Here is an 18,911-nt window from a genome sequence, read left to right on the forward strand (position 1 = left end):
CATAGATTAAGCATCCTGCTGATGGAATTTCATTAAGATTGAAAGCAATTGGAGTAGTGACTTTTATCATAATGTAGTCTATCTTTCTTGTATTATAGTAAAATAGGCATATAATTTGTCAGATATATTACTTACATTTATTGATAATCAAACCAAAATCCAGGTAGGGTATGAGGAAATGAAAATGAACATTTTCTTTCTTCCTTTTTTTAAAAATTTTATATAGCAGTTCACTCTTTTTAATGAATTTACAAGACTATGCTGTTTTTTGTTGAATATCTTCCTTGTCTTTAGTTTCCTCTTTCTTTTCATCAGTCTCCTCTTCCTCTGGCAATAAACCTAATTTTCTAAGTAACTGTTTTTCCAAATCTAAATAGCTCTGATAAATGGCTTCTGGATTCTGTGCTACTTTTTCTACAGCAGATTTCTACAAAAGAGCAAACATACATGTTATTTAAATAAGCATATGGGAAAAAAAAAATTTCTGATCATGCCCATATAATGTTACTAGAAATTCATTTGTCATTAATTATTGACTTTTTTTTTTGGCACTGCAATCAGGGGAGAGGGGAATCCCCTTATAACAAGAGATGGTGTTCCATCTCTTGTTTTAAGGGGATTTGTGGATATTATAGCTGCTATCCAAGTTTTTTTTGTTAGATATTGTAACTGCTATCCAGGAACTTTGGAATTTAATTAAATTCCTCAGAGTGGAAATTGGATTTATGCTAAAAACTTATAAGACATTTTTTATTATAAATTAACATAAAAATATTTACTCCAGCAACATGATTATTAATACTTAAGCCAGAAAAGGAAAAAAAAGAGTGAGGTAGCAAACAGTTATATGAGCAATCAGCAAATTTTGGAGAAGGGAGAGCAGGAGAGACAAGTGTTTTGAAAGGAGGTGGGGGGAGGATGAGAGAGAGAGAGAGAAAAACAAACAAAGATTAGCAGCCAAGCCATCCTCAAGAATTTTTTGGTATATGATCATTATGAGGAAGAATAAATATTGAAGGGATGACCTTCATTGATGGCAATGTTGATTGTGGTTACTACCCGAGAAGATATAGCACAATTATTTATAAACACTTTGTCAGAGTATTTTATACAAATGAGAGTGATTTTTTGTGCAAAGCCTGAAGTGGATAGAAGAGACTAGAATTTCTATATTAATGAGATGGTGGGACAAACTGGCACATCACTTTTAAACTACATAATTGAGATACAAAATTTACTTATGCTGGAAATAACTGTTTAGCAAGAGCAGGATTTTTAGTCTTCTTTCAAAACCATTTTCAGCACATAGATTTAATTGTTATTTGGGATTGTGGCTGAAGCTGCTAAAGCTGTGAAGCTAATGTATTAAGTCTTGTTAATTGCATGTGTACTTCTGGCCAATATGCTTGTTTTGTGGGATGAAAAATCTGGATTTCCAAGAGGAAAAAAGCCCTGCCATTTCTGTATGAAATGTAGTTAAAGAGAAAAAAAAAAGAAAAGTAGAATAACAACTGAAAATTAAGCATGTACTTAATATTAAATGCAGGAGGAGAGCTCAATCTGTAATCCATTAGAATTCAAGGTAATAATACTGAAATTATGAAATAGTAAATTGCACTATCAGAATGATCAAAAATATATGAACATTCATCTCAACTCTCACTCTAATAAGAAAGGCATTAATATGGAATTGGTCAATCCTTTGTTGCTATTAACAACTTTCATTTTTTGGGGGGGGGGGGAGGCTTTCCACTAGATTTGGCACATTGCTACAGTAATTTCTTCCAGAAGAGCGTTAGTGAGGTCAGTCACTGATGTTGGGTGATTTGGCTTGCATTCGGCATTCCAATTCATCTCACAGATGTTCGAGGGGATTGATGTCATATGCAGGAATGGTTTGATGAGATAGGTTGAAAAACTTGATACTGGAAAGGGCCTTCATCAAACTGTTGCTATAAAATTGGAAGCACAGAATTGCCTAGAAAGCAAGAAAGTCGTTATGAGCTTGGCTGCAGCATTAAGATTCCCCATCACTGGAACTGGGGGTCCAGCCCAAACCATTATGTCTATTCCGCTATACTTCACAGTTGGCACAACACATTTGGACAGCTAGCATTCTCCTGGTATCTACCAAACACTCATCTGTCAGACTACCAGATGGTGAAACATGATTCATCACTCTCTCTCAGAGAATGCATTTCCACTACTCCAGAGTCCAATGGTAATGAGCTTTATACCACTTTAATCATGTCCCCCCCCCCCCCACATTTCCCACAGCTCCTAATGAACAGCTGTAGTGTTGGCATTTCGACAATTATTTTTGTTTATGTTCTTTGATGTTTTTTTTTTTTTAATATACTGATTCCACAAATGAGAGACCACAAGACTTGTAAATAAATACAATGTGCCATGTGTGGGGAAAAACAGTAAGTGAAGGTTTTTTCCAAAGAACAGAGATAGATGGGGTGAAGGAAGAAGATGAGAGGTTGATCTGATATGTTTGGAGTTAGACTGTGTATGGGTGTTGACCAGTGGTAGTTTGTGTTTGTACATGATTAGAGGAAAGTGGAAGAATAGCAGTGGCCGGGTCTGTGGAGGCAGTGTCCATGAAATGACATATAAAAAAAAAACAATGCAGATGCAGAGCACATATGAGAAAGTGACTGGAAGTTAACTCTGAGAGAGGAGGTGGAGAGAGAGATCTCGGAGGAATTCCCAGTAAAGAAGGGTGTCAGACAAGGCTGTGTTCTTTCTCCTATATTGTTTAACCTCTATACTGAAAATATCTTCCAGCAATTAGAAGAATTTAAAGGAGGCAGGAATTTAAACAACTTAAGATATGCAGATGATACAGTACTGCTAGCTGAAAATAAAAAAATCTTCAAAACCTACTAGAAGAGAGGCTGAAGCTAAGTGAAAAATATGAACTTAATTTCAACTTCAAAAAAACCAAAACCATGCTGGTGACAAGAGAAAAGGGGGAAAATACCTGATATAAATATTAAGATCAGAGGAAATACTTTAGATCAAGTAGAGAATTATATATATATATTTGGGTCAACTAATTACAGAGAATGGAAAGTGTGATAAGGAAATATTAAGAAGAATAGAAATTGCTAGATCAACCTTTATTAGCATGAAAAATTCTGACCCCAAGGGAAATTCACACGCAAAACAAGAATTAGGCTGTCCAAATGCTACGTATGGTCAACACTGCTATATGGAGCAGAAATCTGGACAATTTAAAAATGTGAAAATAAACTAAAAGCCTTTGAGATGTAGATTCTCAGAAAAATTCTTAGAGTCCCATGGACTGCCAAAAAAAACTAATTTAGAAATATTAGATATGATTGGAGTAGATAGGAATCTGTTGGAAACCATTAAGAAAAGGAAAACCACCTACCTTGGTCACATACTAAAGGGCATGAATCCCTACAAAAAACACGTCTAGAAGGAATGAAACAAGGAAAAAGAAGAAGAGGAAGACAAAGAACAGATTGGATGGGAAATTATTAAGGACTAGACCTTTTTGTCCTATGAAGAATGCAAAAGAGAAGCAAACCGTACATGGTGGAAGCTCATGGTAGTCAACCTCTTGGAAGGAGAAGACATCTGACAAGACAAGCAAACAAAGTTTGTGCCTGAATTATCTTCAGGACTGAGGCAACTCATAGCAAAGGTGGACTAAGCTCTCATCACTTGATTTAGTATCTTCCACAATGCAAAGCACATCTCCTTGCAGACATGTATAATGCTATGCATTAAGGGAAGGGCCACAACCCAGACCGGTTTCGACCTTTATTGAGGTAAAAAGTAAAGGGTTGCTCATCATAGGCCTAGAGTAGTTAGTATAGGGTGCAAGAGAGCCCGATAATATTAGGATAAAAAAAGACAGAGAGATAGCATGAGAGAGAGAGAAAAGGCCTCAGCTCTTTTACCATCATATAGCCAAAGGCTATCAGTTTTCCTTTTTCACCAATCTCATATAGATGAATAACCAAAAAACCAATTGAAACTAAAGTGCAAAGAAGATTGATACCCAGGTGGTTAGCCCCATCTGGGTTAACCGCCTTGAGTTGGCCTTCTCTGCCTGGGATTGCTCTCCAGTTATCCCTGCAACTGACTATAAGACTACATTGAATTAAGAGGATGGAACTATTTAAAAAAACCTCTCATAGCAAGAATAGACAGAATTTTATCTCCCCCCTGGTGAATATTGCATAATGCAGGACGTCTACACCATCTAGTGATAAATTTGATATCTCCTAGAATGAATGCTTCTTTCTAAATACCAAAAAAAAAAAAAAAAACATCTGCCTGAACAATAAACTTTCCACAATATAATATAAAGCATTTGGATGTCATATTGCTGGTTTTTCAAATCCATGGTTTTTTCTAACCTTCTATAAATGGTATTTTAATTCATTAATTATAAAAATCAAAATTCTCTTCCCATTGCTAACCGGTGGCGTGTATTATAACCTGTTCTGTTGTAAATAATGGCATGTCCAACACATTACATAATCTGTTCCAAATACGCAGAGCAAGAAGGCAGCTGTAGAATGCCTGTTGTACTGTTTCCAATTGGTAACAGATGTCGCAGATTGGATCTTCAATGTTCAAGTACCTCCATTTGATGGTTTTGACTGGAAGGCGACCATATGCAATTCTCCAAGCAAGATCCTTCCTGTTAGGGTACCCTTGGAGCTTCAAGCTGTGAAACAAAATATTGTTGTCAGTACCCAACTGTGGAACTTTGCAGCAAAAGAGATTACAGATTTCTTTATACCAAATTTTACTTTTTTTAATGGAAAGAATGTCAATTCTGGATGTTTTAGCAGTCTTAGAGTTAAGCATAGAGTATTGTAGTATTCAGGAACAATCTCAGGTTTTAGACATTTATTATCATTAACTCCAAACAGGGGAAGATGAAAACCCAAGTAGTACCAGAGAAGGTCTGCACATGTGTGAATAGTTTGCAATATTTTATGGATTTTTGAAGCTGTATTGCTTAAAATAGCAGAATTTTAAGATTGGAAGTCCAAATCCTCCATGTTTCATTGATAGTTGAAGAAATTTCTTTTTAACTTCTTGGTATCAGCTAGACCAAAAAAATTGCACAGGCTACATAATTGTTTTCTTCAGCTTCTGTGATGTCTGTAATATTTATTATGTACAACTGAGCAGGAAAGATGTTTTAAGTCATGGCTTTAGAAGTAAAGCAAAATGGCCCTAATTTGTAGTCTTCTAAGGTTTCAAAGTTCTTGTATATAAGTTCTTGAACTGGTAATATTGGGTAAGTGGAGAAGGGAATTCCAAGTATAATGAGGGGTTCTCTTAGGGGTTAATCCAAAAGGAATGCCCCCAAAACATTTAATTTTGTTTTGTTTGCATTAGTTATTAATCCACTGATCTTGCTGAATTTTTCCAATATACCATAAAATATTGGAAAAATTCATAAATATTGGAAAAATGGGTTATGGTATATAAAATATACCATAACCCATTAAGGAAGATATATATAGAATCATTATCCTTCAAAGTGCCCACTACATCATCGGCATATGCTAATACCTTCATATTTTCCTTGATAGTTGAAGAAACTGTTATTTCTCGCACAGCATGTATACTGTTGACCTCCTGTTCAAAGGTTCAAGAACCAATGCAAAGAGCAGTGGACTAAGAGGGCAATTTTGTTTGGCTTCTTTTCAAATTTTGACCTGGTCTGATAAAATAACCCATTAATTAGGAGACTGGTAGCTGAATTGGCATAAGCTCCTTTGATAATGGATAGCAGCTTTTTACCTACACCAATTTGCTGGAGGATGCCAGAAATGATCAAATGCTTGAGTAAGGTCTACTGATAGGACTGCAATCGACTGATTTTTCAATTTTGCAATAAGCTCCTTTGATAATGGATAGCAGCTTTTTACCTACACCAATTTGCTGGAGGATGCCAGAAATGATCAAATGCTTGAGTAAGGTCTACTGATAGGACTGCAATCGACTGATTTTTCAATATTGCAATAGACTTCATGGAGAGTCTATTTCCAAACAATCTGCTAGATACGGTAAAGTATTGGTAAAGAAGGCCAAATGCATTAACAGATTAATATTCCTTAAACGATGTAAGATGGCCCAGGTTATTCCAACCTGTTGTAAAATAAAAGAAGTTTTTAGGTCCCCAAAAGCTCATGCTCATCGGATCTACTTAAAAGCTAGTAAGTCTCTTTTAAATAATCAGCTACAATTTTATCTTGCTATGTATTGAGTTGATTTTATCCACAAACGATTTAAGGTTATCTAAGCTGTCTTGCCATGTGATGAATATATCATCCACATATCTCCACCATGTAGATGGTCTCAGAGAGATTGCAGAGAGAATTTCTTTTTCAAGTTTTTCCATGAAAATACATAGCAAGATAAAATTCACTCTGGAAGTAGAAAACAACAACCAACTGCATTTTTTAGATATTTTGATAAAAAAAACAACCTAACAGTGTCAAATTATCCATTTACAGAAAACCCACAGATACTGGAAGATATCTTCACTATACTTCAAACCATCACAAGTCACACAAACTGAGTATTATCCACATGTTGAAACATAGAGCCAAAAAGTTTATATCAGAAGAGGAGGATACACAGAATGAACTCTCACTAATAGCCAACACATTATCACAAAATGGATATCCTCAAAACATCATCAAAAAATATCTATACAATGACAACCCCAGACAAGAAGAATCCCACCGTCAGCACGTTTCTACTGTAGTGATACCTTTCATCAAGTCAATTTCTTATCAAATAGCAAAAATACTAAGAGCCCACAACATCAGAGTGGTCTTCAAACCAACCACCAACATCAGACAAGTTTTAGGATCTCCAAAAGATAAAGTTCCGTTCTACAAATATCCAGGAGTATATTACATTCCCTGCTCCTGTGGTCTTGCCTACATCGGACAAACTTCACGAAGTTTAGAAATTAGACAAAAAGAACATGTTGGTGATGTAAACCACAACAGAAGCATCTCTTCTGGCTTAGCACATCATTTCTGCACGTCTAACCACACGATAGATTGGCAAAACAGCTCCATGCCATATCTCGAGGACGACTACAGGCATCGTGTATTTAAGGAAGCCACAATAGTACTAATAACCGGCGGAAACCTCAACAGAAATGAGGGTGTAATTCTAAACAGTTCGTGGAAAAACTTGATCCTCTCTCTCAATCAATCTGAACTACAGCTAGCCAGTAATCACATTACAAGTCTTGCCAACAAACACGCATGCGTGATAATGAATAAGAACAATAAGTCATCTCTGTCACGCGAAACATGTAACCATAGATACTAGTTTGGTTTACAATGTTTTTTATGTTCCTTTTATGTGCATTTATTAACTTTCATATCTTCGAAATGCCTTGAAAAAGCCAGACAGTTTGCTGGCAAAACTGGTAGGTTTTAATAAATGTTTTTTTTAGGTTTTTACAAGATTGATTCAGAGGAAATATTTCCGAGCAGGTGTGGTGGTGGGAAAACTAGGGGCCACCCATGGTAACTGAGTAAGAGTGTAGTTAGTAAGGGTGTTAGAACCAGGTTTTTAGCGTGGGGAGTAGTGAATGAGTGGAATAGGTTGCCAGTGTTGGTTGTGGGTGCCACGACTGTGAATGAGTTCAAAACAAAGTATGATAGATATTGTGCAAATGCCGGATAATTCTTGACCTGATATTTAGGGCCTCCATCAATGAGTATAAGAACTTCTTGGAATTACTCATAATAATAATAATATACTAGAGTGTTAAGAAGAAATACTGTAGGTTTGATTGTAGTTGCTAACTAGAGAAATTATATTTCTATTAGGCCTTTTTTTCAGCCTGTTTTGGAGTTAGTTGACCTTTGGTACAGACAAGTAGGAAAATATCTACCGAAAACTTGGGTTTATAACTCCACAACTCAGAAACATTCAAACTGTTGCAAACAGCAATACAAATGTTAGTGTATGGGATCAAGAAATAGCAGCAGTTGTCTGCCATACTGTCCCCCACCTCCTTCTGAATGCGCTGAAAATCAGATAATTTCAACTATTGGTGATGACTAAGTGCCCACTAATTTCCAAAAAAAAAAAAAAAAAAAGTTAGGATTAATGGAACTCTGCCCACTTCCTTTTGGGAATTAAAAAAAGTATCAGAGGAATATTGTTATATGTAGATACTTGCTATATGTCATTTGTCATTAACTGTATTCTGATGTGAAACTGTGGCTAGGATATGATACATATATGATATGAGGGTGGTCTGAAAAGTTCTCGGCCCAACAATAAAAAAACAAATTTAATTTCAAAATTATTTTTATTTTTCAACATAATTTCCCTTAAGACTAATACATTTATTCCAGCGTTATCCTGTCCCTGCAGTGGTTCTCAGTAAGATCTGCAAAATACTCCTCTACAGCTGCAATCACCTCTTGTTTCAAAGAAGACTGCTGACCACCGAGGAAGAGTGTTAGTTTTGTGAATAGATAGAAGTCAGAGGGAGCGAAATCTGGGAAATAGGGTGGATGTTCAAACAATTCATAGTGCAGATCCCTTAATTTTCTCATTGCCAAAAAACCTTTGTGGGCAGGTGCATTGTCCTGATGAAAGATGATTTTTTTCTTCTGCAAACCGGGTCTTTTCGCATGAATTTTTTCATCTAGTCTGGTTAAAAGATCAAAATAATATTCCTGGTTATTGTTTTACCCTTTTCAAGATAATAAACAAAATGCCTTTAGCATCCCAAAATACCAATGCCATGATCTTTCCTGCTGATAGAACTGACTTTGTGCTGAACAATCAGCTTCTGTCCTCTGTTTTGACTGCTGCTTGCATTCTGGTGTAATGGTGATTCCAAGTGTTATCCATAGTAATAAATCGATGTATAAAATTAGTTTTATTCTTGTTAAAATGCTCCAAATACTGTTCAGAGATTTTCATGCACATGCGTTTTTGATCTGCTGTGAGCAAGCGTGGCACCATCTTGCGCAAAGCTTTTTCATATGCAGATCAAAAACGCATTCGCATGAAAATCTCTGAACAGTGCTTGGAGCATTTCAAGCAATGTCACGCACTTTGACTCATCTGTCATCCAATACCACATCATGAACTTGATCAATGCTTTCTGGTGTTGTTATACTTTTTCTGACGTCCTTCACGTGGATCATCTTAAAGGCTGGTACTGCCACGTTTACACTCGGCAGTCCATTTTTTAATTGTCAAAAATGGAGGAGAAGAGTGCCCATAAAATTTTATGACCTTCAAATGAATTTCTTTTGGCGTTAAACCTTCTTTTATGAAGAATTTTATAACTGCCCAAAATCAATTTTTATCCATTTCAAGGGATACAGACAACACTTTTGCTTCAGACAGCTGTATAAAACAAACTACTTGATAGAATGACTTGCAATTTCACATGGATGCTTATGACAGATGTACCAACTTAGAAAAAAAAAATCTTGCCAATAGTGTTGCCATCTATGGTTGAGGCTGAGAACTTTTCAGACCACCCTCGTACACAGTCAACTATTAAAGATATAACAAAATATGATAAAAAGCACATACATTATTAAGAATAAAATTTGTACAACCCTAGGCAGGTCTTGTTGTTCTTCTTCTTTAATTTCTTCATGTGCAACTTTAGTTGCTCTAGGTTTCTTTGCTGTTTTCTCTTTTAGAATTTCCAGTCTTGCAATTTCCCTTTCAATAAATGCATTCAACCTAGAAAACTGAAAATTTTCATTATACAGAAGTAAAATTACTCTTATTGATAACTGAATTTCTTTTATTACTAATTGTGAGAGATTTATGTCAATAAATTCAGATAATGTGGGATAAGATTAAAACTGATTCATATGTTTGAGATACGTTTTCGTTTAATTATTATTATTATGTGACACCTTCAAGGAGCCCAAAGACTCATCAAGGGAGGGTACCTACTCAACAGCTCTCCATCTTCACCACTCAATCCACCAATTACAACCTACACCAATGCCATCTACTGCCCACTACCACTAGTATTTTCACAGACCATCAAAAACATCCATGCATACAGCTTTTGGCTGGAAAGCGGATATGCTAAAAACTTGGCCACCCAGGCCAGAAAAGTATGAATTAAGAGTGAATCTTTTGCATCCTTTCTATTGTAGTTTGCCAATCTACTAGAAGTGAAATTCCAAAATGAATTATCTTTCAAGTCACTATATATTACATTTTCAGTCAAAACATGGAATACATAACTAATAATGTACACAGGCATGCATATTATAGTATAAAATAAATTATAATTTTGCCATCATCAACTGCAAATAAAGTTAGTTCATGACCATGCTTTATGTATGAACAGTGCTTAGTTATCAAGCAACATTTGATTTTGGTCAATGGAAATGGTAGCGAGGTAACTACTTCAGAGGATATAACTGAAATATTTAATGAGCAGTTCTTCGAAGTATTGTATGCTGGTGAATGCAGTACAATACAGTGAGTGAGTGAAAAAGAAGGGTGGAGTTAGAGTGAGCAGAAAGTCTAAGAAGAATGAAATAAACTTTGTGTTATAAGAAGGATTCGGTGGCATATTGTCTTTTAATTTGAGGGCTGATGCTCCAGGAAAATAGTTGCTTGACAAAAACCATGCCAAGAGCAGAAAGGAGCAATTATATAATTTATTCAGCTATTGCTATGGTTTGAAATCCAGCAAAATATCAGCAGCTTAATACATTTCCCAGTTTTCGTTTTATATGGTGATGTGCATTACGGCCATTGAAATAAATTATTACATGACTTGTACCTTGCCACATGAGGATAAAATTGTTCTTCTGCACATAGGTGAGGGGGGGGGGATGACAAGGTGGAGGCTTCCAGTTACAGGAAGGAGAGAGAGACTGGTGGAGGCTTCCAGCACATGAATAATTTTCCTCCCTTGAGATATAGGTCCTCCAGCAGTCATCCTATTCAACTCACTAATATGTTATCAAATCCCATTCTGCATAATTTCAATACCAATTGTAAAAGAGTCAGTCTTCTTCTTCTCCAGCTTATCCCACTTAAGTAGGGTTGCTATTCTTAGTGAGTCTTCTCCACATCCTCCTGTCTTGGCTGTAACTACATCCAAGTTCTTCATCCCCGAGTCCTCCTCCACCAGCTCCCTCCATCTCTTCTTTGGTTGTCCGTGGCAGCCAAAGAAGAAATGGAGAGAGCTGGTGGAGAGTTTGCAAAAGGTCTTTTAATAAATGACGTTTTGCAAATGTCATTTGATTGTTAATGAAAAATTGGTATTGAAATTATGCAGAATGGGATTTGATAACATATTAGTGAGTTGAATAGGATGACTGCTGGAGGACCTGTATCTCATGGGAGGAAAATTATTCATGTGCTGCAGAGGTTTTAGGAAAAGTACTGGTAAAAGAAGTTTGATTACTAAACTGAACATGATGGATGAACTATATCAATGTTTCTACATTATAGCCAGCAGTGTTGTTAAATGGGTATCCCACTTACAAAAGATTGAGAGGAGCAGTAACAAGCAAAACTGACTGTTTTCTTTCAGGGTTTTAATAAACTGTCTAGATCATAGGTTGCCAAACTTTTTCGGGCCACCGCCCACTTTGCAAGACATAAATTTTGTAATGCCCCCCCCCCCATTATAATAGTTTGAATAAAACCATATTTCAAATATTTGAGACTGAATAAAATCATATTTCAAATACTCAATACTGTACTGTCGACATTTCTTCTTATATTCAGACATAATGAAGTAATAAAATTTGCAAAAATATTCACACAGTAAAAGATTTAATTTACACTTTGTATGACTCCACTTATCTATCACACTTTTGACTGACGTTGGCAAAGCACAAAAAATAATGAAACTTATTCCTAAACCACTGGTATTTATAGATTTGAAATCTAGCCCGAATCGACTTGCATGCATTGACTTGTTTGCAATACCATCGTGCTCATGCTTTGAACAAGTCACTGCAAGCACCCATATTCCTGTCGTCAAAACATGCTGAATTGAGTGAATTACCTACGTAATAGTTGACTGACATACTACTAGTTAAGACTCGTCTGCTGCGTGGATAGACTAAAGCCTGTATGGCCCGATCAATTTTTACAATAGCAAAAAATGAATAAATTTTCATTCATTTTTCATATGAAATAGAATATCAATTTTCTATTTCAATAAATAATTGAAATAGAAAATTGATAAAAAAAATTGATCATGTAAGATGAATGCATAAGATGAATTAAAATTCAATATTTAAATTTTAAATGATTATCTAATCGCAAAATCACGAAAATAATTAATTTTTAAACATATATTATTAATTTCTTCTATAAAGAGCCACCGACCCCTAGACCGCCTGAATGCCCCCAAATGCTTCTGATCCCACTATAGCCCCCCCCAGTCAAAACATGCTTCAGCACCCACTGAGGGCAGTACTGCCCACTTTGGGAACCTATGATGGACTGCCTGCTCATTGTTGTGAGGTGTAAAGTTTTCAGTTTTGAAGGCCAAATTAAGATGCCTGGTATTCCATGAGTTTGTCAATTACCATCATTCTTTTACCATCCTCTAAGCCAGGGTTTCCCAAATTATGTTCTGTAGAACACTGCCGTTCTGTGGAAAGTGAATAAGTGTTCAGCGATGTCAGTGACCAAGCCGTGTATTTTTAAACATGGAAGTAATTTGGGAAAGGGAATACCACTGTTTATGATGGGTCATAAAAATTGCATGAAGCCGATTACAACATTGGGCGGCATATCCTCTGTTCTCAAAACTGAATCAAATAACATCTGTGTTGCAAATGTTAGTGACCAATCAGTATGGAAATATAAAGAAAATTTTTCCACTGAAATTGTAGATAAAGGTGGTCTGTATCCAGTTCTCAAATCTAGTAATACTGAATACTTTCTTCGCAAGTTCGTAATGTACGGTGAAAGTGCTTATTTCGAAACCGTAGTGCCATGATTTTTTAAAAGTAATAGGCCTACACATTTAAATTTTAATATGCTTAATATTAAATAAGAGACAACGGACTTTGTTTAATTTTGGTTTTAAGAAATCTCTTATTGAAGGTGTTTGTGATGCAACAGATAGTGATTCATTCACCTCCAGCCTACAAAGCGATCTCCAGGATGTACAAAAGGAGGGGAAAACTACCAGCACACAGGAGCAAAAGTTTGCATTCACTCATAAGTACTTATAATAATATAATAATATAAATTTTTGGTTGTCAGAATGGGATATGTCAATGAAAATCAGCACAAAGTAATTTACTGATGTTGGCCTGAGGAAACTACAATATGCTACAAGATTTCATTAGTCCAGTGATTGATAACTGATTTAAATGTCATTTTATATTTGTCAGCATGTCACACTGTATACATAAGTGTACTAATACTCTTTATGATTATGCCGTAATTAATTATTAATACGTTACAAAATAACCAAGGTGTTCTGTGAAAATTTCAAGATTTATAAAGTGTTCCTTCGTAGGAAAAATCTGGGAAATGCTGCTCTAAGGCTAAATCACCAATTTAGCCTTATGGGTAACAAGTGAATGATCATTAAAGAATACTATCTTTAATTTTCCAAACATTGATTGGGTAGAAGAGAAATCTCATGATAAGAAAGAACGATTGTTGTCTTGCAACAAGTTATTGAATTGTTGCAAGACAACTTTCTCAAGCACCATGTGAAAGAAGGAACTTGAAGTCAAAGAGTGTTGGATTTGCTCAGTGTCAGAAGGGATCTCTGTCAAGAATATGGCTATTTTACCACCAATTGGTGACAGTGATCTTGCTGTTCTTTCTTGGGAAGTATCTACTTGTATTGAAGCTCCGATTAAAATAGGCTACATGCTGAACTAACAAAGCTGGAAATTATGATCAACTTACAAGAATACTATCTATCTTTGGTCCCATGGTATCAGTTACTGAATGGAAAAAATGTCAGCAATACATGGGAATCTTTGAAAAAGTGCTTGAATGAGGCAGTATCTCAATGTTTTCCTAGTGTTCGAAGAATAAATAGGCTGGGAGTGAAATGGATCTGCAGCCTTATTAAACAAGAAATCCACAAGATGATGATGTGGCAAGAATATCGTGAGAGGAGTTATGAAATATATAAAGCTCAGGCCAGAAAAGTAATGAGTATTGTGAGAAAAGCTAAAACAGAGTATGAAAAGAAATTGGTCATGCAAGCTAAAGGCAATCCAAAAGAATCTGCAAGCAAAAGAAAGGATGAATGTGGAAGAATAACTTTATTGAATGCAGATGGTACACGAGTGTCGGAAGCTAAGGAGAATAATGTTCAGTTAACGAGTGCTCACTTTGCTTAGATATATCAACCAGGTGTATGTAGCAAGGTGCATAGTGCTACTGCTACGTTGGATGAGGAGTTAGAGGTTCATGAAAATGAGGGTTGATGAGCTGTTGCACAACTTGGATAAGAATTTGTCTATAGAGACAGATGGCATATCAGCTCGTTTGCTAAAGGAATGTTCAGCTGAATTGGCTAGGCCATTCACACATTTGTATAACTTGAGTCTCAGCTCAGGAATGGAAGAAATGCATGATAGTTCCATTGCACAAGGGTGGTGTAAAAACTGATGTGTCTAACTACCGACCTATTAGTATCTCTGGTGTGGTAGTGAAGATTTTAGAGAATTTGGTAAGAACTTGCATACAGAAATGGGTAAACAAGCATTCTATACTCTGTAGGGAACAACATGGGTTTACTAAAGGAAGGTCATGTTTTAGCAATTTGTTCATATTTTATAACAATGTTATGGCCACGTTGGATAAAGGGGGTGGATACACTATGATAATGTTGGATTTTTCTAAGGCATTTGATAGGATACCACACAATAGGCTGTTGTGTAAACTGGAGAATATGGGATTGGAATATAATCTAGTGACTTGGATCAGGGGATGGTTGACAGACAGATATCAAAAAGTGGTATACAGCGGGTGTGAATCTGTCAAATTTAAGGTAACCAGTGGTGTACCTCAGGGTTCAGTCCTTGGGCCATTATTGTTCAATCTATACATTAATGACATCAAGCAGGGTCTATCATCAGATTTGCAATTGTTTGCTGATGATGCGAAGATAGGCAGGGCAATCAGGGATGCTACTGATATTCAGCAATTACAAAATGATTTGAATAGACTAGAAATCTGGGTAAACGAAAATGGCTATCAGTTTAATGTTAGTAAGTATAAAGTTATGCACTTTGGCATGATTAGAGTTCCAGCGGCATATTATATTAGTGGGATTATGCTACAAGAAACTGAAGAAGCAAGGGATCTTGATGTATTGGTGGATAAGAATTTAAAATTCAAAGGTCACATAGCAAAAGTTGCAAATACAACTCAGAGGATAATTGCTATGTTGAAGCAAACCTTGACATGTAAATATAAGGAAGTAATTTTGCCTCTTTATAAGGCTTTGATAAGACCACACCTAGATTACTGTGTGCAGATTTGATCTCCTGGGTTCCAAGGGGATAAAGAAGCTGTGGAAAGGCGTGCAAAGAATAGTTACAAAGATTATATATGAATTATGGGATTTAGATTATGAGGACAGATTGCGAGTATGTGAATTGCAGACGCTAGTTAACAGGAGAAAGAGGGTTGATATGATAGAGGTCTATAAACTTTTGAATGGGTGTTATAGCATTTCAAATGATGATTTTTTGTTATATGGAAGGCAGGAAGAGAACACGGGGGCATAGATGGAAGTTAAGGTTGTTCTCAGTCAAGAAAGGGGTAAGAGCTAGCTTTTTCTCTCAGAGAGCAGTGAGTGAATGGAATAATTTGCCCTTACCTATATTAATTTACCTGGTCAGTGTTTTTTACCACTGTGCTGCCATCACTGCTTGTTTCATTTAGCATTTTTGAAGTAATTACTCCATACTTCAAGGATATATTTTTCTCCTGTTTTCATGTCACCTTTTATCATCTCTAATTCCTTTTACAACACTCTGTCCTCCATTTCTGAGCTTTTTCAAGAAAATCTAGAAAGTCTAGATTATCTTGAAAATCTAGCCACCTTCCTGATATTTATTTTCTATGTTCTTACCCAAGTCTTCTCATGACTTTTGTTTAGCTAGTTTTACACAGATTTTAGCTTTCTTACATTTGTCTCTGTATTCTCTAAGAGCACAATCTGACTTATTTGCCAAGAACTTTTGATATGCTTTCTTCTTTTCTTTCACTGCCCCTTTAACTTCCTGTGTCCACCATGGAGTTCTGATTTTTTCTATCCTTACCGACACTGAATCAATCAGTGTTGTCTTCAGGGCTTGCCACTGAATCTCCAAGGTTTGGTTCCTGTTCTCAAACTCTCATTTTTTCTTCAATCATGTTTGTGTATTTTAGTCTACAGTTCATTTCTGAGATCTGCTCAACTTTTATTCACTTTAAAACTTTTTTACATGTCATTCTATGCAATATGAAATTCAATTTTATCCCGCTCAAGATTAAATAGCGATCACTTCCAATTTCAATTTCAAATTCTCTGTACACTCTAGTGTCATGCACCAGAGAGAAAACATCACTATCAACAATAACATAGTCAATGAGACTTTTCTTCTTCCTTGCCTCTTCTCTCCATGTGAATTTGTGTACATTTTTATGTTGGAACATGGTGTTAGTAATAACCAGTCCATGTCCTGAGCAGAAATCCAACAGATATTTGCCATTATTATTAGCTTTGCTCTTTTCTCCAAATTTTCCCAAAATATTTTTGTATGGCTGACAATTACTTCCTACTCTGCTATTTAGATCCCCAACAAGGACCAACTTTTCCTTTTTCATTGTGTCAGTAGCTTTCTCTCTGCCTTTAGTAGACCCTTCTGTAGGACCACAAATAAGTCTAATTGTCCTGTTTCCCATTCTGATATTTGCTCATATTACTGTACTTGAGACTGCTGCCATTCAAGTAGATTAGCCTCATATTTTGTGTTGAATACTATGGCTACTCCTTCTTTTCCTTGATTGTCATTGCCTGAATATAACATTTTGTATTTATTGCTCAGAAAGATCTCACCAGTTTTTGCCTTTTTTGTATTAGTCACCCTATTATGTTGATCTGGTACTTATCCAATTCCTCAGCTAGCTCCATTTCTTTGCCATTCAGGCTTATTATGTTGATAGTACCAATTTTGAACTCTGGTGATTTTTGAGTTGGGGTGGGGTCAGGGCTGCATTTACCATTAGGTACATGAGGTGCAAGCTGGGGGGCTTCACTCTCTATTGGGGCCACATTTTAAAACCTTACTCCTCACAAAGAACAATAAAAAAACAGTGTAGTTATAGTTGCAAAATAAAATACTTATTTTTAAATATTAAATTCATAATATAAAAACCAGAGGCCACTGAAAAATTTGCGAGGCCTCCCGCTTCCATTTGAAATACATTGTTCTTTCCTTAGAATATAAAACTAACAGGAACTCCTGTATTCCATAAAATTCATGTATGTAAGCATACCATTTCTTTGCTATACATATATACTCACATCCACCAAACCTGGATAATATTCTGTCCATCTGTCAAAAGAAAGAACATGGATAAGAAGTGCAGTTTGACCATCATGTCCATTAGAAGGGGCAATAATCCCTCATGCTAAAAAGAACACTAGATTACCTGGCGTGTGTAGTAGCTATGTTCAGTTGCCTATAGCAAGAAACGCAGTTGTTTGCTCGGTAACCGGAATCTAAGTTATATCAGACTGAATACCTATGAGTTATAATAATTTTTTGCTGCTTGTTTTTATTATATAATTGTAGTTTTTAATGCCAGCGCAAAAAATAAATCATATCATACTTTCTTCACTTCATATTGTATCACTTTTGAAGATCAATGTCACTATCAATTTTTTTCCCAATTATTTTAATTGCCAATACATTTTAAAATTTTGTCATGTTGTACCATCATTTTTTATTTTGTTCCAAATCCTCCATCTGTTCCAAATTTATCCTGTACACCCCTTGAGGGTACATGGCAGGAATTTGATGATGATGATACATTTTAAAATTATCCCAGAACTTGATTGAAGATAATTATTTTTGTCAAACAATTATTTTATAAATTCATGGAAAATCTGAGTCTAAAAAATGAATACAGCCTCCATCTGTTCCAAATTAAGTTTTCTTTTTTATTCATAATCTTAGTTCAAAGGTTAGTTCACAGATGCGTGAAGGTTCGCACTGATTAAATTTTGGTTTATAGAAAATCATACGTAAATCTTGAATCATATCATGTAATGCATAATTTTTATATAATGTAATCTGTAGGTTTTTCCATTTCAACTCTCTTGGATTCCCCCTAATCACTCACTGCAAATCGAAATAAACTGCAGTTATGAAATCAACTGTTATGTACATATTTTTGGCGATATTATGCGACAGTTTTGAAGTAGCGATATTTTCCCTACAGTTTATCTTTCGAAACATGTGTAGGTGCATGCGTCAAAATGAAATTTTATTTCCAAAATTTTCATAACAGAATTAATTCGTCTTTAATTCGCCCCCTCGCAAAATTATCACCACACACACACATGTGCCCCCCCCCCCCAAATACTGCTAGATAACATATATGCACTTTCTTTTTGTTTGAAAATTGTGGAGACAACTACCGTGTTTGAATAAAAGCTTTAGTTTAATATAACTAAAATCTACACTCGACGTTTCGACCTTTATGTCAAGGTCATCTTCTGGAGCATACAACTATACACAGAAAACAAGCTATACTACAATCAAACTGGTTTGTTAAAGACACTGACCAACCGCTACAACAATTGTTGGCCTGACGTCTGGTGAAAAAAAAAAAAAAAAAAAATTATACATTAACACTAGAGTCCTATTATTAGTGTT

The 18,911-nt window shown here is 35.6% G+C and overlaps 1 protein-coding gene across 1 annotated transcript in view; it reads right to left on the minus strand.

The window, feature by feature from the left end:
* Positions 1-243: 243 nt before the first annotated feature.
* The window catches only part of mmm (missing minor mitochondria), a 375,927-nt gene continuing 357,259 nt past the window's right edge, over positions 244-18,911 (minus strand). Inside the window, exons 14-15 of the mRNA XM_090411202.1 lie at positions 9,624-9,761; positions 244-427 (exon numbers count right to left, since the gene is read on the minus strand). Of these exons, the coding sequence (XP_090267328.1) occupies positions 257-427; positions 9,624-9,761 (309 nt within the window). The 3' untranslated portion in view covers positions 244-256. The remainder of the gene's footprint in view (positions 428-9,623; positions 9,762-18,911) is intronic.

Source organism: Typopeltis vanoorti, chromosome 21 (genome assembly GCF_054136105.1).
Source record: "Typopeltis vanoorti isolate ZY-2024b chromosome 21, IOZ_Tvanoo_1.0, whole genome shotgun sequence".
NCBI classification, from domain to species: Eukaryota; Metazoa; Arthropoda; class Arachnida; order Uropygi; family Thelyphonidae; genus Typopeltis; species Typopeltis vanoorti.